This window comes from Gymnodraco acuticeps, unplaced genomic scaffold (assembly GCF_902827175.1).
Source record: "Gymnodraco acuticeps unplaced genomic scaffold, fGymAcu1.1, whole genome shotgun sequence".
In the NCBI taxonomy this organism is placed as follows: domain Eukaryota; kingdom Metazoa; phylum Chordata; class Actinopteri; order Perciformes; family Bathydraconidae; genus Gymnodraco; species Gymnodraco acuticeps.
The window spans coordinates 243,970-271,908 of NW_022990449.1; the positions used below are offsets into that span (position 1 = coordinate 243,970).

Genomic DNA, 27,939 nt, shown 5'->3' on the forward strand with positions numbered 1-27,939 from the left:
CATTCACCAACCAGTAAAGTTGCATTCGACATGTCTGTCCAAAACGTCATCACTTCACCTCAAAACACAATATTATCCTATCACACATTTATATAAAGTTATCATAATTAACATTTCAATTGTTGACCAAAAACGTGTCTTGTGAGGTCACAGTGACCTTTGATCTTGTAACCAACATCTCATCAGATCACTCTTGAGTCCGAGTGGATGTTAATGCCAAATGAAGAAGAAATGGGACAATAAAACCCTAACAAAGCCACTCACTGGCATCATAACAATAATGTAATTGTACCAGTAATGACTTGAAGCAAGTTCAGTCAAGCAAGTTTAAAACGTTTGGAAACTGAGTTGCATCATACTATCTACAACTGCATCAGACGTCCACAACATTTCTGAATCACAGCATGTCATTTGTAGTGAATAGGCTCAAATGTGCCAAAACACCTGACAGGTGTAACTGACAAACACATGTTGTTAGTTATGAGTACAAGAGAAGAGAGAAAGGCCAGTGTTGCTCCAGCCAAATATTTGGAATTCATTTTTGCGACCATGTTCAAAGCATGCACACGCATGTACACAGAACCTGTGAACGCACACAGCCAACATTCAGATCAATCCTGCACGCCGAGTTGGTTTTCTGGCTGATGGATTGAAATATTTTGAATGTCATTTTTTGTTTTGATGTTTTGTCAGAAAATGTGTTTAAGTAATAGCACTTAGTTTTAGTTTGTAAACAGATACACTAAAACAAATGTACCTTTGTATTGCATATGGCTTTTTCCACCTTGTACAGTACATGAAAGGAAGATATCTTATTTAAAAAGGCCCTATTATCTCGAAAGCTGTTGACCAATCACAACAGAGCTGGCCAGCTAACCAATCAGAGCAGACTGGGCTCTGGTTTCAGACAGAGGGTGAAAGGAGGTGCTGCAGCACAGGCAGGATGAGAAGAATAAAGAGCTTTTGAATATGAAAGTATGGAGACATGTCCCAGTAGAGACAACACATATGAATATGAACCAGAACATTTGCAGAATAGGGCCCCTTTAAATCATGTTTTCTTTCATACAGTAATGTGGGATTCTTTTTGTTTCCTTGAAATGGACTCGGTTCAGAATGCATTCCTGTTGCATGGTACAGAATCAGGTTTATTATTATAACGCCACAAGCTGCAGGTTAACCCCCAAAGCCAGTGGTGAACACTCACTCCGAGCTATCAGTACCTCATTCAAGACCCACATCCAAGAACAGAAAGTATGTGAAGGAGTTTGGGGTCAGTTTGCTTTCAAGAGATTTTCTTTTCTTTGAGATATTTAAATATATTTTGCATGAAGTGGTTGCCATATCCAGACCTGTATGTAAGTGATAATGAATGCCATGTCATTAAGACATATCACTATTTATGGTTTGAGCTGATTGCATCAGAAGTACAGACCTTGAAATGTGCAGCACATACAGTTTAATGGTGCTTTGCTATTTTGGTACATATTCATCTCCATATTTACAACTTTTTTAAAGTGCATTAGGTTCCTCCGAACAGAAATGGTTGCTTTTCTTTTTAATGTTCTAACTTACATTTTAAGTTTTATTCAGACATAATTTTGCTACTGGGCATACAACAGTGTCTAGTGTCTTTTAATTTATTTAAATGATATGCACTCGTAATAATCTCAGTTAGATTTATGAAGCCTGTAATGTAAAAGAAATGCAAGTGAACTTTTATTCTCATTCATCAATAAAGGAAATTCTATGAAGCGGTTGTTTTGTTGCTTTATTTTCTGAAACAGGGAGGCTCTTCAGTGACTCGGTTCTGATGGAGCAAAGATAACATGGCCATAGACATTCGGTTTAAACCTCTTCACTTTTATGAACATGTGCTCACAAATAACATTGAACTAAACAGTATATGTAACAAAGACTATACTGCAAGAGAGCTTCGGCCCACAGAGAAAGAAACACGTAAGCAGCTAACCCTAAACTAGGGAGCATTTCTCTTTCAGAGCATTATGTCACAATCAGAAACAGGTTTATTACCAGGTAGGTTTTACACCTACGAGGAATTTGACTTGGTGTCGTGGTGCATAAAAACAGGAATTAAAAACACAGGTAGAGGACTAGAAAAATATTAAAAATATAACAGTACAGTACATATAACGGCAGCGGTTCCCAACCTTGTTCCCGAGAGCCCCCCCAAATGACTCCTGTTGGAAGTTGCGAATCTTGCCATTTCACAGAAAATCCTACCTGATGTTTGTTAGCAATCGTCTGAGTTCATCTATTATATTAAATATATTATTGCAAAACTATTTATCCACATAAAATACATTCATACCCATACATGCCGACCTTTCCAAATCCAAAAGAGGTAGGTTTGCGCTCGGCAAATGTGCACGCCCAAATGAGGTAATCAGAAGAAATGGAACCCCAGTAATTACATGTATAAACCATGTATTTAACATATATTGCATCATTTTATGCATTTTTCAGAAAAAGTGGTAGTTTGGTAAACAGTGACATCAACGACATGTTTGGTCTGTAAAATGCCCGAAAAGTAAAAGAATGGGAGATAAATATCCCAAAGTCTCCACATTTTATTATATTTGTAATGTGTTTCTAGTCCTCTTTCAGTTGAGACAGTGTAGATGAAGGATGTGTCAGGATGTAGAACTCTTGTCTGAACATTGGATAAAGCCAGGTTCATATTCTTGTTTCATGTTGTTGACATATTAGAGTCAAAGGTTTGGACAGAGCGAAATATCTTTGTGTTGCGCCACAAATCAGAAAATACTGCATTAAAAAAAGTAATTTCCTGCATTTTGCTACTGATAAAGTGTGATATAAATAATGTACAGGCTTTCAGATTGATGTAGTTCACTAAACAGAGACATTAACGACATGTTTGGTGTTGAAAATGTCAGAAAAAGTGAAAGAATGGGAGATAAATATCCCCAAATCTCAAAATTGTATTATATTTTGTGTGTGTGGTCCTCTTTCAGTTGAGACACTGTAGGTGAAGGATGCTTCAGGAAAAGACCAAACACTGGATGTCTTTCAGTCACCAACATGTGTTTTCGAGACATTGATATTTACGGGGAAACCCTGCAGGACTCAAATGCCTCGTCTCTGTTCCCTCACTCATTTGGGAGTGATTACCCATCAGCCCCGGGGGTGCAGAGGAAAGGCAGCATTACCCCCGGTCTGCACGTTGTTTCTCTTTCAGAAACACAGAGGACTGTTTGTATGATGGGATCACAGACACGCTGCAAACGGTGTCCGCCAAAAGTCGAGTCCAGTGTCTATGTAGTGTCATTTTTATTCGCTATAGTTTGGGAAGAATTTAGATTGAAATGAGACATGAACACTGGGGGCTTGAATGTGTGATGAGAGAAGAACATAAAGTAAAAAGGTTTGGAAAAGCAGCAGAACATTTGAACTGCAAACTTCTGAACTAACTTGATGGTGAATGATCTGTCGCCATGGCAACGGCATTTGATGACACTCCATAATACGGTTAGATGCGTTGATGGCTGCATCGTTACCAAACCTGTGAAGTTTTGGGCTGTTTGGAGCATTTTCACTGAAGTTATGAGAAAACCGTGTTTCATGGCGAGCATTGTGTTGCCATGGCAACGGCATTTGAAGAAAACCCCATAATTGACTGAGGGCTGGACCGGTGATATACAAGCGAAGTTTGGGGGACGATCGGACCGTGTCCATTGGACTTACAGCAAAATCGTGCTTCATGGCGAGTGGTCTGTCGCCATGGCAACAGCATTTGATGACACCCCATAATACGCTTAGATGCATTGATGGCTGCATCGTTACCAAACCTGTCAATGTGACATCGTGTTCCATGACACAGGTGTTTATATTTGAGCTAACGACGACAGCTGTGTCTCACCAATAATGTATAAAATAGGTGGAACATGTTGAAGTCTCCATCAGACAGAAAATAGGCTCTCTGTTAAAGTCCAGTGACCACGTCGTTAGCTCAAACACAACACCTGTGTGTTACGACATCATCGTGTTCCATTACACAGGTGTTTATAGTTGAACTAACGAGGTGTGCAGAGATCACAGGTTTCCATTGTTCTGAATGACAGATATACCTCTTACATGTGAACGTTTTGTGGAAGAACCGTAACAGATATCTGGGAAATTTCAAAACGTGAAGCATGTCAAGGAAGTTGAGTATCTGAAGTGTAATTTTTGTGTACTTTCGGGTTAATAATGTGGCCTTTTTGGCAGTTTAACTAAAGGTGTGCGGCTGCTAACATGAGGAAATATCAGCCTGAAATTACAATGGGCTTCAATGGAGGAATGTTGAACGTTTTTGTCACTTAATGCCCTCAAGAGGCATTTTGTTGAATTATTTTTTGCTTAATTATTTGTCATTTTTCAAGCTACGAGATGTTTTCCTACGTTTGTCAAGAACAATTATGTCTCAGGAATGTAGGGTTTGGGAATTATGGCAGTTTAAAAAAAAAAATAAGGCAAATTTCAAACTGTCCTCCACTCTAACTCTGACATCACGCACTCTGCCTTAACGAGCAGCGCAATGTTAAAGTTAAAATGTTAAACATTTGATGAATTATGGGCTATATCTCGGGAATTATGAAAGTTATGAATGATAGAAGTAATAGCCATCGATTCCCGACCGAGCTGAACGTTTGAATGGAGTTTCTGCCATGTGGAATGTGGGAGAAGAAGAGGGCCAAAATAACTGGCGGAATAATAAAGAATTTCGTGCGTAGAAGAACATTAGTGGACGTAAGGAACAAAAACAGTTATCTTGGACCGTAAATTACGAGATATAAAATGAAAAGATCTGTTTATCTTTTCATACATAACCATGCTCAGAAGCCTGACACCAGCTGATCTCATGGTCATAGTGCAGCACTCTATACTTTACCTTATTGCACTAAGACATGTTACACAGCCCTGAAATAACCAGCGCTGCAACATTCTTGCTAGAAAGCTGACAAAGTGTGTTGTGTTTCATCGGAGAGTTAGCCATAGCCTACCTTTCATTCAGCGGTGCGTTCACAGTGACTACACAGAGCTGCATCCTACTGTAATACTGGGGTCATGTACTGACAACAAGTGGCCACTAGGTGGAGCGCTGCTCCAACATAAATATCCAGCAGTGGACAAAAGTACTTTGTTCTGTCAGAGATAACGTTTTATTTTGATCAGTGCACAAGATTTAACTGAATAGTGCATAACAAGAATACTGGAGGCACATATGTGATGGGATACATCACATATATTATCATCTTACATTCATTGCTGTCTCAACCTAAGAAAATATATATAGTTTAGAATGTGAAGGGCAGCTTAGAAAAAAAAGACGTTCTCCAAACAAAATAGTAATAAATAAGTCAAATATTCTTTACACTCTCATTTTTGTGTAACGTAAAAAATATATTTTTTAAACATTTCCCTCTCATTTTTGGTAAATCATATTTTGTGAAAATATTCTTCAAAATCATAACAATAATACTGTAGGAACCTATTGAGGGACAACTTGCTACATACAATTGGGGTCATGTGATGAATGTTTGGTCCATGTTGGAGCAGCTCTCCTCAGTCTGCACACACACTGAAAGTAAAAAAACAGGGGGGGCAGCCATTAGCATTCAAAGCTACAGACACAGAATCAGCACTTCGAGAACAGGGTTTATGGGATGCTACATGAGACCTTTTATTTACTGATGAAAAAGAGTATAATAGGGGACCTTTAATTAATATTCAGGTACTTGTACTTTAGCTAAGTATTTTTCATTTAATGCTAATTCTACTCCATTATATATTACATACATATTTTTGAGAAATCCAATATAGTACTTTTTCACTCCATTACCTGACCTTTTTTAGTTTACAGATTCAGATTGTTAGCTCACACAAAATATAAATCCACTAATAAATAAACATTGACATTATTATAGGAGAAGATATGCAGTAGCAGTATATTAAGTAATGAATATTAGCTGTAGTTTTACCGGCTGTGATGAACACATGAATGCATCAATAATCAGAATCCAGTCATGTTGTAGATGATTCTGAAACCAGATATTACGCATAACGAGTACTTTTACACAGTATATTTTGATGCCAATTATTTTGTACTTTTAGGTAAGATTATGAACGTGTTTTGAGTCGCTCTGGTAATGGAAAGAGGACGCAGGACTGAGACAGGAACACAGCTATGAAATATTATTGATCAACTCATCGTTATCAGTACTCACTCGATCGTATGCAAGCAGTATTTCTGGTTCTTGGTCAGCTCCACCAACACTTTGAGTCCTGAGTTTTCCAGGTTGTTGCCCATCAGATGCAGCTCTGCCAGGTGTTGGGGGTTGGCCTTCAGGGCGGCAGACAGGAACTGGATGCTCCTGGAGGTCAGGCCGCAGGTCCTCAGTCTGCAGGGGAACACCAGGAGAAACCAGCTCACTGTAGATGACCCTTCATTAATCCCAACGTGGAAGTTCAGATTTCTACTTTGTATTGTATACAAACGTTACAAATACACACAGGACCTCTACACATGAGGTCTGAATACATATGTATGTATCTATTTATTGATCAAGGGACAATACACATTATTTAACATGGAGACTTTAGTTGCGGAGTCTATTTTTATATAACATTACAAGAGGGATTCTTATTATGACATGATATGCTTATTGTGCCATGACTATGGAATAAATAGATACAATCACCAATCCCAGGTTCTGATGGGTTGGATACGAAACAAAGGGAATAGTCATAGAAGAAAGTTTAGCTGCATTAGAAATGTTGCAAAGACCAGGTGCAGACACTGTAGAGACAATGAGTTATTGAAAACAGGAGATCGCCCTGGCCTTGAACAGTGTGTGCTCAACGCCTACGCATAACTGGGAACTAGTGTAATGGTCTACAGAGCTACCAACCCTTGTCCACTAGAGATGTTAAGATTCACCGATTCGCATCGGTGCACCGGCATAAACGTTCAAGATGCGAGTGCACCGGTTGAAAGAGTGCACATCGGCTACAGTTTGGGTTGAACCGGGTTGAACTCGCGATGCATCGATTGCGTAGCGTCTTTGCATCGGTAAAAAACCGATTCATTCATATAAAATCCCCTAATCTTGTCAACGCTCAGCAGAGTCGATCTTTGATATTTGCTTTGCCACTACGGAGGCCGAGAGTCTCAGTTATCAACACACACGGAAGTCGAGGAGAAAGAGAAACACAGCGCACCGAAAAATACCTACAAATCAAACGTTTGGTAACACTTCGGATTGTTCAAGAAAGACGGTGTAATAGTCCTTTATGCTAGGCTATATAGTTGACCGCAGGTCATGGAGAGTAATAAGGTATCCGTAGACTTTTGTATGAGGTATCTTTATTACTTAACAGGTCTACAGCCATGATACATAGATCCGTCCTAGATGCGGGCTTGCATACACACAGTATCACTCCGCAGCCGCACCCCATCAGTAACGTCCTGATGGTATATGTGCGCGGCACTCTATACTACAGACGGTCAACTTGAAAAATCGCTCGCAAATTGTTAACGATGCCGAGCCGCTTTAAAGTACACAAGTAGTACGAGGAACTTAGCGATGCACATAAAAGAGGCGACATGGGGTCTGCGGCTGAAAAGAGAAACCTCAAAGTTAGACATATGAGTTAAATCACTTAGTGAGGTGTTCTGTCAGAGAGAGTGGTGTTTAGTTTACAGCAGCCTGTGACGGCCAATAATAGTTTAAATGTATTCCTCACTGTAAGCAGTTATGAAATACCTGTTTGTGAAAGGTTATTTGTATTCTTTATTGTTCCTATAGAACCCACTGCTTTCTGCTCACTGGTGAGTTAGCCTATGAATGAGTGTTAAGCACATCAGGCTGGCAGCTGTATGGGCATTGCTCTATGGTAGCTGTTATTTGCACATTGTTAATCATGAGCAATGCATCCTTACATTGTTTAACTGTGAGGTGTTATACAATTGTACTCTGGAGAGCTTTTAAAGGTAACAAAATAAACGGCATGATGGGATGTGCAGTACCAAATATGTAAAGCACTTTTTTGTTAATGTATGATTTGCTGCATATAAGGAATAAAACAAAAATCCTCTGTCGTACCAAATTGAAGTATCATTATTTTTGCATCGTGTTGAATCGCATCGTATCGCACCGAATCGCATAATGTTGAATCAAATCGTATCGAACTGTATCGCAACAGGGGTGAATCGTATCGTATCGCATGGTGTTTCAAATGTATCGTTAATGTATCGTATCGTGGCAACGTATCGAGATGCGCATCGCATCGGCCTCAGTGATGGAGATGCACATCCCTATTGTCCACACACCGCCTGATTTGAATATTTTGAATAAAATCCTACAATTTTCAAATATAATATATTATGTAAGACTCCTTAAAAAACACCAAACAATGTTGCTATCCTAAAAAACATGATTTTGAGGAATAGAAACGTAAATCTTTGTACTGTGGGCCCTTCTTTCATAACATGACTTTAATATGCTGACTACAAATAAATGCTTATTATTATTATTATTATCATTGGGGGGATTCTTTAAGAAGTAAGGAAATCAAATAAAAACTTACGACAGCTTCTCGAGTTTACAGTGAGGGCTTCTGATTCCCGTGCAGAGTTTCCTCACTCCCTTGTCCTGCAGGTTGTTCTCCGACAGGTCCAGCTCGCTGAGGATGCTCTCCTTGGAGGCCAGGCCCGAGGCCAGCTCTGCACAGCAGTCATCCGTCAGGCTGCAGTGACTCAGGCTGGAACGCAAAATAAGTCACGTTACAGCATAAAGTTCCTGTATTATGTCGCCCGACCTATCAAAAGCAGTCGCATGTCACAGCAGATCATTTTGAGATGAACATGGATTTATGTTTGGTCAATTATATTTTAAAGAGGATTTGAAAAACCATTGGAAAAATGTGTGTTACGCAGTGAGGTCACTATGTTTCGGCTTTAAACAAAGGAGTACAATTTAGGAGTTTCAGGCAGGGGGGGGGGACTTTGAGATTTAGCCTTTGCTGACCATTTACGTGCAAACAAGCCTATAGAACACACTACAGGAAATAAACCAAACTTCAATGAAAGTGGTGATCAGCAATGTTATATGTTCAATAGCCTACTGTGCAAAATGAATGCAAACAAGAATAAGAAACTCTTATCACCAAATTCACACAATAAATATTTTTTTCTTTAAAGCTTGAAATGCCAGGGTGACATCTTCTGCAATGAAATATCACGCTCTAATCAGTGCCTCTCCCCTCCCTCCCTACGTCTCCTTGAAATACTGATGAACGGTTCTCAAATATAGACTAATCTTGGCTTTCAGAATAGTAAACCAGTGTAGCCTAATTCAGATAATACAACCTGTAAAGGAACTTAATGACAGAGGCATTACAACAGGCTGTGTGTTTTCCCGACAAATACACACAGCCCTATTCCCCCCCCCCCCATAACACAAATCAACTTTTTTCTGTGAGATTGTTCCTTGTCCTGATAAAAAAAAAAACTCCTCGTCCTATTTGCTACTGGCTTATAATTGTGTAAGCATAATCAATACTATGGATGGATCTCAGTGAACAATAAGTTGTGTACAAAGATTTTAAAAAGCTACATGTATTCCAATGGTGTCATAAGTACTAGGGGAAAGTAGTGCCCTTTGATATTAAGCCTGAGCCCCCCTATAAAAAAAAGTGTTGCTTATACATGTTTTTTTAAATTACGTACAACATCGAAGGCCTCTTTTTCATAATCTAGCTCCGTAACTGTTCGATTTTGCTTACATTTTGGAGATCATAAATAATCCATATATTATTGGGAAGCTAAGAATGTCCTCTTTTCAATAGTGTATACAATACTAATGTTTCTGATTTTGATGAAGCAAGTTACATTTGTGTAATGGAGGACTACGGTTTGAAAATGATTTACTTGAGCGCTCTCAGGCGGCTGCAGGGGTTCTTCAGTCCGGCCGATATTTCCCTGACCCCCTGGTCCCCGAGGCAGTTCATGCTGAGGTCCAGCTCTCTCAGCTCCACCGCCTTCCAGTCGGTCTTCTGCGTCAGCCCCTTGTACAGCTGCGACAGGGAGCACAGGACCGTGGCAAGATGAACGCAAGCCCTGCCAGTGATTCCACACCTTGAAACACTGAGGGGAGATAAGAGAAAACAAATCTGTCAACAGTTTGTTCTGCAGAAAATAACTAGCTAGAACGAAACCACACATGTAGAAATAAACGTCATGCAACATCAACCAGGCATACGTGTGACACTTTGAGTTCATATCTGTTTTCTATCATTGGTGTAGCAACAATACCTACTCATTCAAACCATTTGATGAATAATTGAGACACCATGCGGCTGCCAGGTTAGTGTACCATGGCTGGAGTTTTACATGATATGGGACGCATTCTTCCATTAAACGCACCAAAAATGTAAACGTATACCGTTAGGGAAATGTTTACCTAAGCCCAGACCTTTGACCCAGTTTATCACTCTCTACCTACCCCCCCCCCCCCCCCGCAGAGCACAGGCATGTGGCCTTGGGGTGCTATTCTCCTTGAGTCATTTTGTCTGTTTATTCTCGCCTGCTCTTCAAGGTTCTTTATTTGTCATACGAACATAGCTACAGAGTAGTTATGTCGATGAAAATATTAGGTCACAGGCTTCTCCAACAGTGCAACACAATAACACAGATAAACAGACAAATATAGTGCAAGTAAATATTAAAAAGTAAATACAAAAAGAAAAATAGTTTTAAAAAAGTGAAATAAGAGCCTATATGCAAGCTATTGGAATGATATATTAGACAAATAGATACATAATTACAAAGTAGCAGATGAATGTTATGGATGTTCTTAGTTCAGGTGTTTAGCAGTCTTATGGCCTGTGTTATGAAACTGTCCCTGAGTCTGGTGGTTTTAGTCCGGATGCTGCGGTAACGCCTGCCAGACGGCAGCAGACAGAACAGTGTGTGGCTGGGGTGATGGGGGTCTTTTATAATCCTGAGGGATTTCTTCCTGAGCCGCTGGGAGTAGAGGTCCTCCATGGATGGCAGCTCCGTCCTGGTGATGTTCTGTGCAGTTTCCACCACCCTCTGTAAAGCCTTTCGATTGAGGGGCAGCTGCTGAACCAGGCCGTGATGCAGCCAGTCAGGATGCTCTCTATGGAGCACCTGTAGAAGGTCAGGATGCTCTCTATGGTGCACCTGTAGAAGGTCAGGATCCTCTCTGTGGTGCACCTGTAGAAGGTCAGGATGCTCTCTATGGTGCACCTGTAGAAGGTCAGGATGCTCTCTATGGTGCACCTGTAGAAGGTCAGGATGCTCTCTATGGTGCACCTGTAGAAGGTCAGGATGCTCTCTATGGTGCACCTGTAGAAGGTCAGGATGCTCTCTATGGAGCACCTGTAGAAGGTCAGGATCCTCTCTGTGGTGCACCTGTAGAAGGTCAGGATGCTCTCTATGGTGCACCTGTAGAAGGTCAGGATGCTCTCTATGGAGCACCTGTAGAAGGTCAGGATCCTCTCTATGGTGCACCTGTAGAAGGTCAGGATCCTCTCTATGGAGCACCTGTAGAAGGTCAGGATGCTCTCTATGGTGCACCTGTAGAAGGTCAGGATCCTCTCTATGGTGCACCTGTAGAAGGTCAGGATCCTCTCTATGGTGCACCTGTAGAAGGTCAGGATGCTCTCTATGGTGCACCTGTAGAAGGTCAGGATCCTCTCTATGGTGCACCTGTAGAAGGTTCAGGATCCTCTCTATGGTGCACCTGTAGAAGGTCAGGATGCTCTCTATGGTGCACCTGTAGAAGGTCAGGATGCTCTCTATGGTGCACCTGTAGAAGGTCAGGATCCTCTCTATGGTGCACCTGTAGAAGGTCAGGATGCTCTCTATGGTGCACCTGTAGAAGGTCAGGATCCTCTCTATGGTGCACCTGTAGAAGGTCAGGATGCTCTCTATGGTGCACCTGTAGAAGGTCAGGATGCTCTCTATGGTGCACCTGTAGAAGGTCAGGATGCTCTCTATGGAGCACCTGTAGAAGGTCAGGATCCTCTCTATGGTGCACCTGTAGAAGGTCAGGATGCTCTCTATGGTGCACCTGTAGAAGGTCAGGATCCTCTCTATGGAGCACCTGTAGAAGGTCAGGATGCTCTCTATGGTGCACCTGTAGAAGGTCAGGATGCTCTCTATGGTGCACCTGTAGAAGGTCAGGATGCTCTCTATGGAGCACCTGTAGAAGGTCAGGATCCTCTCTATGGTGCACCTGTAGAAGGTCAGGATCCTCTCTATGGAGCACCTGTAGAAGGTCAGGATGCTCTCTATGGTGCACCTATAGAAGGTCAGGATCCTCTCTATGGTGCACCTGTAGAAGGTCAGGATCCTCTCTATGGTGCACCTGTAGAAGGTCAGGATGCTCTCTATGGTGCACCTGTAGAAGGTCAGGATCCTCTCTATGGTGCACCTGTAGAAGGTCAGGATGCTCTCTATGGTGCACCTGTAGAAGGTCAGGATGCTCTCTATGGTGCACCTGTAGAAGGTCAGGATGCTCTCTATGGTGCACCTGTAGAAGGTCAGGATGTTCTCTATGGTGCACATGTAGAAGGTCAGGATCCTCTCTATGGTGCACCTGTAGAAGGTCAGGATGCTCTCTATGGTGCACATGTAGAAGGTCAGTATCCTGGAGTCCATGTTGAACCTCCTCAGTCTGCGGAGGAAGAAGAGCCGCTGTTGAGCTTTCTTGGTGATGGTGTTTGTGTGATGAGTCCATGTCAGGTCCTCAGTGATGAGTCCATGTCAGCTCCTCAGTGATGAGTCCATGTCAGGTCCTCAGTGAAGAGTCCATGTCAGGTCCTCAGTGAAGAGTCCATGTCAGGTCCTCAGTGATGAGTCCATGTCAGGTCCTCAGTGATGAGTCCATGTCAGGTCCTCAGTGATGAGTCGGGTCCTCAGTGATGAGTCCATGTCAGGTCCTCAGTGATGAGTCCATGTCAGCTCCTCAGTGATGAGTCCATGTCAGGTCCTCAGTGATGAGTCCATGTCAGGTCCTCAGTGATGAGTCCATGTCAGCTCTTCAGTGAAGAGTCCATGTCAGTTTCTCAGTGATGAGTCCATGTCAGCTCCTCAGTGATGAGTCCATGTCAGCTCTTCAGTGAAGAGTCCATGTCAGGTCCTCAGTGATGAGTCCATGTCAGCTCCTCAGTGATGAGTCCATGTCAGCTCCTCAGTGATGAGTCCATGTCAGCTCCTCAGTGATGTGGACACTGAGGAACCTGAAGCTGCTGACTCTCTCCACCGTAGTCCCATTGATGGCGATGGGGGCGTGTCCCTCTCTCTGCTGCTTCCTGTAATCCACAATCAGCTCCTTGGTTTTTCTGACGTTGAGATGGAGGTTGTTATCCTGGCACCAAGATGTCAGGTTTTCTACCTCCTCTCTGTACGCCGTCTCGTTGCCGTCTGTGATCTGGCCGACGACGGTCGTGTCGTCGGCAAACTTCACGATGATGTTGGAGCTGTGTGTGGCCACGCAGTCGTGAGTGAACAGGGAGTAGAGGAGAGGGCTGAGCACGCAGCCTTGATGGGCTCCGGTGTTGAGGATCAGGGTGGAGGATGTGATGTTTCCCACCCGCACTGCCTGGGGTCTGCCCGTCAGGAAGTTCAAGATCCAGTCACAGAGGGCGCTCTGAGCTTGATGACCAGCTTGGAGGGCACAATGGTATTGAAGGATGAACTGTAATCAATGAACAGCATTCTCACATGTGTTCCTCTGGTCCAGGTGTGAGAGGGCAGTGTGGATGGTGAGGGCTATGTCGTCATCTTGACATATACAGAGTTTTATAGTTGACACAGAGTGTTTTGCAGGCACTAGGGACATCTGGTAGTCCATGTTATCTGGTACTTGCTCTTAGCAAGGGTCAGGAGCTGTAGTGCTTTGCTTGGTTGTCTTGTCATGGCAATGTTGATTATTCTCTTAGAACTAAATAAATACTTGGGACTGGGTGAGAGAGCTCCAGAAGTGGTTAGAGAACAAACGTGAATACAACCCTGTATACAAGTTGCATCGCTGCCTGGGCCTGCAGACAGACCCTGAACATGTGTCAGAACAGCAACTAATTCACTGCTCCTCGACTGGATCCTGTTATCGATTAGTCAAGCTGTCACAGTAGAAGCGGTAAAACAGCTACGCTGCCATTGTGTTGCCATAGAGAGCTAGAAATTGTGGTAAAGGGCTTTGATTAATGTGCAAATTATTTCTACTTTGTTGCTGCCTAACTTTCAGTGAGCAACCAATCAGATGACAGTTGTGCTAAGACTCGCATGCTAGCAGGGGAGGAAACCATAGAGATGTAACTAAGACAGCTGATTTCACGCAAGAGTCTGCACCTATCCTCACGGTAAGCAAAGAGCTAATAGCGTATCACCTGAATGCAGCTTCAGAAAGGCTTAGGTGGCTAGGCCAACTTCATTCGTGTAATATCAAAGAAACTTCATATCATATAATCCTTCATTTCATGTTGCCAAACATTGTTAAATAAAACCGAAAGAAACAATTATGGGGAAATACGCACCAGGTGCCGTTACCAGTGTGACAGTCGGACATTAAATTACAAACCACTGGAGTTATTGGCATATTCAAATCCACAGATGCATACTGTTAGCCACGTGACTCTGGAGAAGTATAAAGTTGGAGAAGACGTTTTTGCTATAACATTTGGCTTTGGAGGTTTAATATTAACACAGCTCTAACCTTTCTTGTTAGTTTCCCAGCAGGAAACTAGCACAGAACTCAGCTCAGTGGAAAAGGGTTCAAAGTAACCAATAGATTAATATAAGAGCAAGTCAAACTTACTTGAGTTTCTCCAGTCTACACCATGCGTACATGCCCTCGCAGATGAGTGCAAAGCCAGCGTCTTTCAACTGGTTGTTGCTCAGGTTGAGCTCTACCAGAGAGCTGGTTTCGTACTTCAGAGCCTCCCCGATATTGTGACAGCTCAACACAGTGAGGCCACAGTGGTAAATCCTGCCCAAGAGATACAAAGTGTGACAGGATTATTGGTACACCTATGTCGAGAAGGAAAGCTATTTGAGTTTCAAAAAGATTATACTCACTCCAGCTTCGTTAGCTGCCTGTCACATTTTATGTAGAGCTCTTTGGTCCCTTTGTCTCCAACCATGTTGATGCTCAGGTCCAACACTTTCAGGCTGCCCCAGTTCTCCTGCAGAGCCGAGGCCAGGTAGCTGCTGCCTTTCTCCTCAATGTTGCACTGTGATAGTCTATGGAAACAAATTACATATGAAATGTGCAGAAAAAAAAGCCAACATATTATAATGAACACATGTATTTTGAGATGCAGTTTTCTATTGTTACACATTGAGGTTTGATTGGTTGCAAAAATATATATTATTTTTAGGGCTGTACCCGAATATTCCGTCGTAGGCCTACTATTCGGTTTTCAAGTTTTTTTTTTTTAAGGCTTATTGACTTATTGGCATTCACACCGCTTGGTGCGGTTTGTTTGGGTCGGTGTGAACAAAGTCAAAGGTCTCTGAAGTGAACTAAACAACCGGACTCTGGTCCGCTTAAAAGAGGTGGTCTCGGACCGCTTGCTAGTGAACTCTGGAGCGGATCATCGCTGGTGTGAATGCAGTCCGCGCCAAAACATAGGAAGCGTAGTATTTACGAGTCCGTCTTAAAAATCTTTAGCGAAAGAGTGAAGCAGAATGAAGTGTTGAACAGTGTCTTGTAAATAAAAAATGCTCCGTCAAATATACATAAAAGTCAGAGCCACCTGTCGTCGGTAAAACGCCCCTCCTTACTGCAGAACGTCTCATATGGGTTATGTTTTTTATCGCACGTTGTCTGATTGTATAATCATATGCGCCGTTGTTAAAGTCTGTTGATATGATCTCCAGATTAACAGCAGCATGAAAAATAACCTGCCGATGCTCCATGGTGGAGGCCAGTGTTGGGTGTAACGCGTTACAAAAGTAACGGAGTTACAGTAATATATTACATTACTTCGTTACAGCAAAAAGTAACGCATTACTAATGAAATGAGGGTAATATATTACCCGTTACAATGCTCAGTAACGCAGTTACAACACATTTCAACCCGAAATTAAATGGTGTTTTGTTTTTTAAGAATGTACTAACATAGCGAGACATTCCGACACCAGACAAATTGTGCGGGTAGATTAGTAAACCTGGTGTTTACCCTTCAGGCTTCGCGTCGGGATCTTCGGGGCAGTTGAATGTTATGCACCCTCTATTCAAAAAGAAAACGGAGCGAAAAATACCAACAACAAATTGTGTCAGGTGCGCGTGACCTGCTCCGCTGCGCGTGCATCATTTCCAAAGTGCTTCCACAGCAGTGACACATCTGTGGATAATCATTTATATGAAAATGGTTAAAGCAACCATCACTAAACGCCAGCAACACTGCATCTACATCACGTTACCCTCCGTTGTGTACACTAGCTTACTCCCGCCTGACTCGCCGCCCTCGCCCCCGGAGCAGCAGTCTTCGTCGCCCGAAACTACGGCGCCCCTCTGGGGCCCGCAGGTGCCAGGATACCACGGCAAAACAGAGCCTGCCCAGGTATATCTAAACAAGTACTCGCCTGTACAGTGGGGTTAGGCGGTCATTTTGCAGCTTGTGGTATACAAATAGACAATGGCTAGAATATTAATGTAAAGATAGTGCCATATTCTGCCATGCCTGTAGAAATGTTGGGTCAAACATAATGCATACAATAGCACAGATGCCTTCACCACGAATGGCTACAAAAAGATCTCATATCCCAAGCTTATGAACAAGCTAATGTTGCAGCTGAAATGTTCTCCAGGTCACAAAGTCATGATGATGTGATACCAGTTTTCCAGCACAGTAAATATTCTCTTCCCAGAGTATATGATGGGACCAAAGTGATGTTTAGTACATGGTTTTAATAATACTTTTGCTTTTCAATGTTTGCCATTTCAAACCTTGAGCTGGTTCAAATCATATTTGCCTTGATTTACAATATGTTCTCATTTCTTTTATCAGTACAGTTTTGAAGCTTTTGTGCTTTTCTTTGCCACAGTCCACTTTGGACTATATGAGATATTTCAGGATTGTATTTTTAACTCACTTGAAATGTTCTCACTTGCTTGGTTTCAAAACATAACAAAGGCCATAATGTGTTCATTGGGGACCATAACATCAATGCTATTTTTCATTGCTGTTGCCGGCCACTATTGCTCATGTAAACCTACTACTGCTGCGCCCCCTGTAACCTCAGAGGCACCCTGAGTCATTTTGTTCTGGAGCCGGGCCTGTACCCGGCCATATACTAAACACACTATAGAGCCCATTCCGTGTCCTGTTATTGTTTACTTCCTGTCTGCCTTCTTCTGGTGATTTATCTGACGTCCAGCGCTCCGTCTTTTAACCTCTTTTCCTTTCTCTTTCTTGATCCTCCTTAGCAACCTTCATTATAGTCCTTGACAGTGGTCTGTACTGCTGTATTAACAACGTGTCACATGTTAAGAAGTTACAATCAGAATCGAGTATTCAACTAAGCCGTGTAATACAAGTTGTTAGTAGCCTTAATGGCCTCCACAGTTGTTATGCTATACCACATCGCCCTTCACTGGATGTATAATGAGCTGCACTAAACTACATTTTAGCATTTAAAACTCCTAGCCATTCTTTTGAGGGTATTTTGGTGAAAGTAACTCAAAAGTAACTAAAGTAGTGTAACTCATTACATTTCAGAGACAGTAATATTGTAATGTCACTTATTACTTTCAAAAGACAGTAATAAGTAATATTACATTTTGGAAGTAACTTGCCCAACACTGGTGGAGGCTACAGTAGAAATTGCCAGGATTTACCTTTTTATCCCCCTTAATGTCTGACCAATTGTTGAACAGCATTTCCGTGCACAGGACTTGTGTTTAAAGTGTATAGTCCTTTTGAATTTTGCCTGTGTGAACGCCCCCCGCGCATGCACCGAATATTCCCTGTTGATTACTACCGAATATCCGGAGCCGAAAAATTGTATTCGGGACAGCCCTAATCATTTTGATACAATCTTTTTTGTAACCTGTAACAAATAGGGCTCTAACCATGAATTAGTTTCATGGAAAATAGCAAGAAATGTCCATCCCAGTTGGTGATGTCATTAGATGTTTGATTTAAACATGTTATACAACTAAGAAAAGCAGGAGATTTTGAAATTTGAGAGTCTGGGAACAGCATTTTTTCATATTTTTTTTTTTTTTTTTTAGCATTAATTACCAAAACTAATCAACGAATTGTCGTAGTTTAAAAAACAAATGGTTCTCTCTGTAATTTTGTGAGCAAATAAACATGTTAGGCTTGTTATAAGAGATGTTTTGCTAAATTTTCATTGTTTCACTATCAATTTCATATGAAGAGAAGCGTCTGGACAGGTACGTTAATTTCCCAATACTTACCTGAGCGTTTCCAACTGGCATTCAGGAGATCTCAAACCATCTGCAAGATATCTCACTCCGTCATCTCCTATCTCGTTCATGCTGAGGTCCAACTCTCGCAGTTTCGGAGACCGTCTCAGGACCAGGGCCAGGTCTTCACAGGAGTGCCCGGTCAATCCGCAGCCTTGCAGCCTGATGGTCTTCAGCCTGCAGTTTTCATCGCTCAGCCCCTCCACCAGCTCCCTGACTCCTTCATCCCTGATGCTGTTGAACCCCAGGTCCAGCTCCCTCAGGTAAGACTCCTTTGTGCTCAGGATGGATGCTAAGGCCGGACAACACTTGTCTGTCAGGTTGGAGAATCGCAGCCTGCAATAAGATGGGATAGGATCAGAGAGAGCCTTATCCTTTAATAAACATTATCTATTATTATACAGTACCATATCAGAGGAAATGTATTTGCACCTCTCCCTTATGACACATATTATATGGACACATTGTTTTTGTCTAGGTACATCTAAACTAAATGAAGATATAAATGAAACATTGAATATAAAGTTAACGTGTAGATTTAGGTGCAACGTGTGGGAATAACTGCACTTCTATACTAAGTCCCAAATGTTGTATTGCACAGGAGGTCAATGATACTGTTGACTTTACGTGGATGGAAATCCAGTCAAATGAAAGGATGATGAAGCAGCACAAAACTCCCTCTGGAGGGAAGTGTGGAATGTTAACCTTTGCAGACCATTTACATGCACAAAAAACAGTATAGCACACAACAGGAACGGGAAAACACATAATAGGGCCTCAAAAACTAACTCTGAAGTCACAGTTAACAAACAGAGTATGGAATGTATATACATTATAGACTTACATGGCTTTCTTGGATTTGAAAATAGCTGCTAGCTGCCTGATGAGTTTCTCATCACATCTCGCAGACACTGGCATCTCAAAACTGTCTCTTATCCCTTCGAAATTGCTGGTCCGCTGCAACATGATGGTCCAATGCATTTCTGAGAAATTAGAAATGGGACAGAAGCGATACTTCAGGAAAAACTTAACTTCATGCAGTAAAGCCTGGTTGTCGTACTCCCTCAGACAGTGGAACAGACCCACAGCCTTGTAGGACAGAATGTAGTCCAGGATCAGCTTCTTGGTGTAGACTAACAGCGGATCATGCGGCTCCAACATGCCGCGCTCTCTAAGGAGACCAAAGATGAAGCGAAGGAAGACATCTGTTTTTCCCATAGAACTCTCCAGTGCCGTGTCCACCAGACACTTACAAAGTCTCGACGGGTCAGATTTTGTTTCAATATTGTCCAATTCAGCAGACGCTGCAAAGAACTCCAGAATGCTTGAGTGACCAAAGCGAAACACAGTGCTGTTATGAAGCCCATTTTCTTCTTTCAACACAAGAGGACACTCTTTAGAGAAAGTTGACGCTTCCTCAACACTTAGGTCAATTTCTGAAAGATGATAATCATAGAATACCTCACATTCTCCCATCCAAAGCTTTGCCAGCATTTTCAGCTTGGCAACCGTTTCTGGGTTTGATGCTTTGAGCAGATTTGTGTAGATCTGGGTTAAACTCAGGGGGTGGATTTTAAATCCATCATCTGGTTTTAGATGATCCTTCAACACATTTGCCATGATGGTGCAGATTGTGGGTACCTGACAAAGGAAGTCCAGACTCCTTGATATTTTCACGTGGTTGATGACTTTGTCGGCCAAATTGTCATCACCGACGAGTGCCCTGAGGTGCTCCTCCTGCTGTTCATCATTGAACCCTTGAACCTCGGTCTCTTTAAGCAAAAAACGATCAGGGATTTGTGTTGCCGCTGCAAATCTGGTTGTTATCCATATATGAGCAAGGGGAAGTAAATCCCCCCTGATGAGATTAGTCAAAAGATTTTCTACTGTAGATAACTCAGAAACATCACTCACAGTTGGACAGTGAAAGTCTAATGTGCCATGATACTCATCCAGCGCATCAAGGACAAAGCACACACTGCTATTCCTGAGGCTGACGCTGTCAAGCTCCTTCAGGTCAGGGAAAAACGTCAGGAGAAGTTCAATTAGGGTCAGTTCGTGTTCGAGCAAATTTAACTCCCAGAAGGTGAGAGGAAACAGGAGATGGACGTCCTGGCACGCTTTGCCCTCGGCCCACTCCAGAGCACATCTCTGCACTGTTGTGGTTTTTCCAACGCCACACACGCCTACGGTGAGGACCGTTCTTTGGCTGCTGTTGTGTTTACAGTCGCACGATAAAATCTCCGAGAGCGGGACAGTTGGATAAACAACCCAAGTGTGAAGGTCGGACTTGTCAATAAATCTAAACTCATTCTGTAACAAATTAGTATGAAATAGTTTGTGTTCCTGCTTGAGCTCACGATAGCAAAGTCTTGAAGGAAGTAATGAGTTTTCAGCTTCTTTCACTTTCTGAAATTTGTTCTTCAGAATGTTTTTCAGACAGTTTTCAAGATCCATCACACATTCAGTGGCTCCTGGAAAAGATGAAAAGAAATTGAATAATAATAACATGGAATAATTACTCAGGACTTTTACCTAAGTAAAAGTAATAATGCCACTGTGTAAGAATACTCGGTTAGAAAATAAGTCCGGCATTCAAAATGTGAGTTAAGTAAAAAAAGTATTACCATCAAAATATATTTTAAGTACCATAAGATACGATATTACTTTAAATGGTCAGATCAAGTCTGAAATTTGACTTGCATCACAGCAGCCCCATGTGTTGAACATCTCAAGACACAATACATGAAAAACAAACAACAAACATTTAACACAACAGCACAATCACGGAGAGAAAACCTGCTCAAAGAGCCTTTAGCGTGCATTTTATCTGGGATTCAGCTCTGTATTTACTGTGAGGATTGACCGGAGCACAACGGATGCTTCAGTCTGACTTCATTGAATCTCCATTAGATAGTAGAAGTTCATATTCTCTGTTCAGGGGCCTCATTTATAAAAGGGATATACGCTCCAAAAATTGCGTACGCCAGTTTCTACGCAATGTTTGCGATTTATAAAATGCTAACTTGACGGGAGAATGTGCGGTCCTCCACGCAAACTCTGACCCATGCGTACGCACTAAGCACAACAACGGGAGAGACGAGAAACTGCGACACCGTTGGCAGAAGGAAGAATGGAGAGAAATATGTGGAAATAATAGAATGTTACCTCTCATGTACGAAGACACAGACTGAAGCAAGCAGCAGCGCTGAGCGGCAGAGCCATACATGTGTTAAACCGAAGTTCAATAAACATCCCTATCCCCTCAGCTGAAGTTGCAAAAACACCACGATCTTATGATCCAATTCTATCAGTTTCCCAGTTACACAGGGACGCGGGAAGTCAGTCAGAGTTGGGGGTGCGTGCAGCGTCTCGCAGCGGAGTAACTGTGGTGCGGGGGGGGGGGAGGGGCTGCAAGTGGAGCATCGCAGTTTTTCAGGTTGATATGTGAAGCTCATTAGCTAGCCAACATGTATCTAGCAAATGTTTAGCAACATATTAGAAGTGAGGCTAGACTAACGTTAGGTCTACTGTAATAGCCTCACTTTTAATAGTTTGCAAAACATTAGCTAGCACTAGTGTTTTGCAGTTGCTAGCAGCTTATTTGGATTTTATGCTAGATAGACAGATATAATAAATTAAGCATTATTGTTAGTTAAGCATGTCAGCCTGCAGCCCCACTTCTTGTCTCTCTCTCTCCAACTCATTGCAGATGACTGCACTAAAGAAAAGGGTTCAAGAGACGCTATTGCCAGCGTGCTGTTGTCAGAAAACACACCTTGCCTGGTATCAGACCCGGCGTCATGGGCGGGCCCACCCATCCAGGATTTGGGCCCGCCCATCCAGGATTTGGGCCCGCCCATCCAGGATTTGGGCCCGCTGTTTTAATCAGGGCTGAATACAACATTTTAATTGTTTTATTATTATGTTCAGTTGCGGCGCCAGGGTATACTGGGGTAGGCTACAGCCATACCAAGAAATGGCTTAGCCCCACCATGAAAAATGATTTTAAAGTAAGCTAAATAAAGTCCGCCAACTCGCGGAGTAAATTGCACAGACAGCAGTAAATACCGAAGACTAGAAACGGTTTGAAAACTTTTGTCACGTAGTGATCATCTTCTCAATAGAACATCTTTGATAATGTCTTCTGGCCAATCAGAATCACGATAACGACATGGTGTTGATGCAGGAAGTCCCGACGGAGAATACTTTTACTGTAGTAAATATCTATATACATCGATACAACATTACGTGTTGATAGAAAGCAACACATAATGAAATAAGACCCCACGGTTTGATGATTGGTAGGTGTGTGGGCTGTCTTTCATTTTGACACACAGAACAATGGGGGCTATCTACCCTTATCCACAATGTAAAGTCATTCACACAGCCTCCTCCCTCTTCTCTCTGTGAGGAGCAGCAGGTTCAGCTTTCAGAACAAAGTAACACAAAACTAAAATGGCATTCATGTCGTGTAGTAATAGATTTTTTTATTTTTCTTCTCAAGAGAGTACCAGAATGTGTATTTTATGTTAGTATTTCAAAAAATCTCCTGGGGGAGAATCCCCCCAGACCCCCCTGCAGGGGTTGGGTTTTCAGCATGTCAACTCTTTCACCTGTGGGGAAATTGCAGGATTGGCTCCAGGTCGCCCTTTTTATTTACTACAAGACAAATGTGCCTTTTTATTTCATACAGTTCAATTTGGATCGAGACAGGGAAATAATCTAAACCTCACGCGTGGCGTTTCACTGTCAAGGGAAGCGTGTATGTAATTACATTGCAAATACTGACTTGAGCCCCACCATGCACTGTATGGGTTAGCCCTACCATAGATTACCCAACAAAAATACTCTGGAGCCGCCACTGATTATGTTTATTGTTGTTATTTGTAGGGCTTTGTCCTAATATTTATTTTTGTTTTAAACTATGTTGAAAGATTAGTTTAATATCATTTTTTAAATTTTGCTATGAAATTCTGAATGAAAGGCTGCGCGCGAGACTGGTTTTTCGCTGGGTTGAGTCGTGTGGGTTTTTGAGTGAGATGCGGCACAGCAGCCTGTCAGTTTACTCTTGCTAGGTTAGTTTGGCTATCATCATTTATATTTATCTGTAACAATGGATATCAGGAAGTGGTTCACACTTATACACTTGAAAGGAATATGGCAACTCAGCGCCAGATGCAGGCACATTAGAAGACATCAGTTACGTTACCAACGAGCTAGCAAGCCAGCCAGGGACAAGGGAGGCTGGCAATCAATTATATTTTGAAGAGAAATTGACTCTCAAGCCGGCTCTCTCACAAACTCCGGCTCTGTGCGCAAGCAGACCGCTTGTACACGCTCTCGGCCTCGCTCAATCTCTCTCTCTCTCTCTCTCTCTCCCTTTCTCTCCATCGCTCAACCTCACTCCACCTCTCCACCCTGTGTGCGCTCAAGTTTGCCTGCGTGCTTGCCCAAGTTGGCACAGCGTTACAAATGTGCCACAAAACCAACCAATGGATGTAGCCTAAAATAAGACCGTCAACAGCCTTATGGCAACCTAACCCCCCCCCCCCCCCCCCCCTTGACAAATCTCGAGATTTCCCGGGAAATGTAAGTTTCGGGGTGGGCCCGCCCTGGCAAATCAAATGCCCGCCCAGAGACGTATGTCTGCCGCCGGGTCTGCCTGGTATAATAGCTCCGATTAATGCATTTCACCGTTGAATGGAAAACACAGCGTTAATACGCGGTGCGCGTTCAGGCCGCGGTGCGTTCAGGGACCTCCGCAGGGGAACGGTGGTTTACGGTTGTAAACTCTAGTTCTAGAGTGATGTGTGTGTGCGGGAAAAATGCATTCAGTGAGAACGAGTGCATTTATCCCAGAGTAAGAGTAATCTCTCTCCACAATTACATTTGTTCCCATAATGTCCGTTTCGAAGAGACGGCATTGTGAGGGCGGGCCGCGGTGCGTTCAAAGACCTCATTAGAGAGAAGAGTCACCGTAGCGCGCGCTCCTCCACAGGCTTTTCTGCAGACGAGGGAGCGCGGCGCGACGGTGAGAAGTAGGGAGAGGTGCCGGCACGGAGATCTCGTGCCCGCGGCGCTCTCCACCTCTTCGGCCCATCCCGTGGAACCGGCGTGCCGGTACTCACGGGGACGGGCTGCCCGTCTTCACGGATCTGACTGGCCTGGCGGGGGGAGAAAATCTCTCTGCCCGGGACGAGAGGGCGAATCTTGCCTCCTTCCTGTATAATGCATAGATCACTACGTTTTCTAATAAGAATGAGGTTGATCTGTATCCAAATCTGAGTGTCTTTTGTTTCCACAAATGCAACACTTACACACAATGTTAACAGTACAAATTCCCCATTCGCTGCCCCAGCTGTAGCTCCTGTAAAGGAGGCTAGTGGGCATGTGCAGATGAGAGGGATGAACCGCAGGGAGTGCTATCTAAAGGAGAGCGCTATGCGGGTGCAGGGACATTATGGCCGGCGTATTGCTGTCGGAGAACACACTACGCCTAGAGCAAAGACTCCAATTAATGCAGTTTTCCATAGTGGTAAAGGCTGCATTATGGCGGAGCCCGCACTCACACAAGAGCATGTGGCGGTGCGTTCAGGGTCCTCAGTAAATAATCGGCCCTTTCTGTGTCGACCATCCATGGGCAAATCTTCCCTTCACGGGGAGTTTTACGGCGGAACGGGTCACCAGAGAGCATCACAGCTTCATAGCTGCGGCCCCACAGCTGAGGGCTTTCCATTAACACAATGTTATGGGGAATGGAAACTCAGCTGTGTGCTAACAAAGTGGATGGACAGGACGCTGAAACGGGGCTCTTCACTCCAGTTTTGCAGCGTCCCACCTCCTTTTATAATAATAATAATAATAATGCATTTTATTTATATAGCGCTTTTCACAACTCAAAGACGCTTAACTCGCATGCCTTTTATGGGCATTTTACTCTGGGCCTAGCAGGTACAAAACTAAAGAGGGGCTTCCAAATCCGGCAGCACCAACACCTGATCTGCCGGATATGGAAGCCCCTCTTTAGTTTTTCACCTGCTGGGCCCAGAGTAAAATGCCTTTGTGAGCATAAACTAGAGGGGAACAGCAAGCACCAGTGTGATTGTGGTGAAGTTGTGACTGTTCTGGACAAAATTGTAGGGGGGGGGGGGTGCCATATCTGGCAGGAGAAATACCTGCTCTGCTGAACATGTTATAGAGAACAGTGCAGATCTAAAATAAGGAACATTAATAGTGTGATATAGGCACAGATATAAGAATCAATAATACACTTTATTTTAGGGCACCTTTCAAAGCATTCAATGTCACCTTAAAATACAATAAAAAATAAAATATGAGTGGCATTACAATACAAACATGTGTTGAGTAGGAAACCACAGAGGAAAATTACATTCAAAAGGAGCAATTAAAGCGAGTGAAGCCAGTTTGAACATATTATCTTTTAGGCTTGCTTGAAAATAACACAGTGTCTGACAGTTATATCATTACTGTTATATCATTGCTTACTATTCGTGGTTATCAGACACTTAAACAACAGAGAAGGTTTTAAGAAATAGGACTATACTGACAAATCACATATTATCCTGTCATTGTCTGTTCTGTAGGAAGGAGGAATATAACAGAGTGGGACTGCACTCAAAAACGGAAGTTTGTTCCAATACGAAGATTGTGACTATCTGAAAAGTGTCCTTAAAACGAGCCTCCTCGCAATTCTATGCACATTATTTATTCAGCCGTTTGCTGTTTAATCTGATGGGACATATATCATTCAAAAGAGAGAGAAAAGCTTATTAAACTAGACGAACACTCAATACAGGCGATGGCGTCACGTTTGCGCGTCCCCGCGAACAGGGCTTCAATCTACTGCAAGGCTTCAATCTACGGCATAACACCGGTACAAAAACAGACACGAGGCGGTAGCGTCAACATGAACATTAGCATAACTTTAGAGAAAAAAAGCACAGAAAAGTAAGAGTTACACTTACACTTCCTGAGAGTCGGCGAAAACCCCATCAGCTGGGCAGCGGCGTGAGTTTGGATAAAGTGACAGTTAAATCCTCAGGAGTGCTCCGGAAATATTCTTCTTCTTTGGCGTTTATTGTCGGTAGGCAAACCAGCTGAGAGGTCCCTTTTTCGCCTTACTACTCCTCAACAATTGCAACATACGCTTGACTTGACCCAAGTCACTATTCTAAGCATCTCTCCAGTTTCTACTTGCATAGCAGACAGACACTCCTGCTCTGTAGCTTCACTTCAAACTTTCTTCTTCTTCTTCTTCTTCTTCTTCTTCTTTTCTTTAATGGCGAATCACTTCCACTTGGAGCATATATCGCCACCTACTGTTGAGTTATAATGTTCATATTAAATCCTTGTCCTCAGACCAGTGCTTTTGAGGAATTTGAAGATCAGCTTGTTTGCTTCATTTCTTGATTTACTTTCGTATATTGACTTGAAATCCATGTCCTTGACGTTGAGTTGTTCCAGTGCAGTTTTCAGAATGAATCTTTGTCTGTTATAATCCGGGCAGCTAAAAAATACATGATGTATTGTCTCTGGTTGTTGGGCAACCATCACAATTGCCATTTGGATGTTTTCCAATCAGATGCAGTGAGGCAAGAAGATGAGTTTAATCCAGAGTGTCCCAATTGTATCCTGCTTTTAATGCTCTGTTCTCATCTACTACTCCCCCAAGTGCTTCCCGTTCCTACTTCCCTTTGTATCTGCTATAAATGTCTTCCTTTGATGTTACTGTCCCATAGTTTTTACCATTGTTGCTTGATAACCACTTTTGTAACAGATTTGACTTCTGCTCTACTGATGGGTACCATTATATCAATCTGGTTTGCTTTCAAACTACATTTTGCCAGTTGATCCACTACTTCATTCCCTCCAATACCCACATGCACCCACATACCCACACAAATTGAACAACAATTCCCTAATGAACTAACCTAAACATGATGTGTAAAATGTCATGTAAAATATCCTGACGACATTCTGAAGAGAAGTTGTTTATACTCTCCAGAGCTGCACTGGAGTCAGAGCAAATGACCACTCGCATTGGCTGTATTTCTATACCCACTGAAGTGCTAGTGAGATAGCCATCATATACTGCAATGTGATCACTCGTACGCTTTCCCACTTTGACTTTTAATTCAGGAACATAAAATGCACAACTAGTTAGACCATTTTCTGGATTTTTGGATCCATCAGTAAATATTTTTACAAAGTGCCCATATTGTTCATGTAGAACAGTGTTCACATAAGCCTGTACATTGATTTTGTTTTTCATTGAATGTAACCATTTCAATAGTGATAAATCTACTATAGGTTGAGGTAGCAACCATGGTGGAACAGCTGATAACAACACTGTCAGACTAATATTCCATTCTTTAACTTTTAATTCCTTACATAATTCTGAAACACAAACACAAAAACTTTCTTTTTT

The 27,939-nt window shown here is 42.6% G+C and overlaps 1 protein-coding gene across 2 annotated transcripts; it reads right to left on the bottom strand.

The window, feature by feature from the left end:
- Positions 1-5,160: 5,160 nt before the first annotated feature.
- Positions 5,161-26,787, bottom strand: LOC117552329 (NACHT, LRR and PYD domains-containing protein 14-like). Of its 2 annotated transcripts, none has more exons than XM_034225705.1 (9): positions 26,477-26,786; positions 19,333-20,962; positions 18,480-18,824; positions 15,128-15,292; positions 14,868-15,038; positions 9,953-10,168; positions 8,611-8,784; positions 6,249-6,422; positions 5,161-5,602 (listed from the first exon to the last, which is right to left on the bottom strand). In XM_034225705.1, exons 2-9 carry the CDS (start codon positions 20,943-20,945, stop codon positions 5,587-5,589), a joined length of 2,874 nt encoding a protein of 957 aa, XP_034081596.1. In that variant the 5' UTR covers positions 20,946-20,962; positions 26,477-26,786; the 3' UTR covers positions 5,161-5,586. The 2 variants fall into 2 exon arrangements, with proteins under 2 accessions (XP_034081596.1, XP_034081595.1); XM_034225704.1 differs by lacking the exon at positions 5,161-5,602 and adding an exon at positions 6,003-6,062 and having other exon boundaries at positions 26,477-26,787.
- Positions 26,788-27,939: the final 1,152 nt, after the last annotated feature.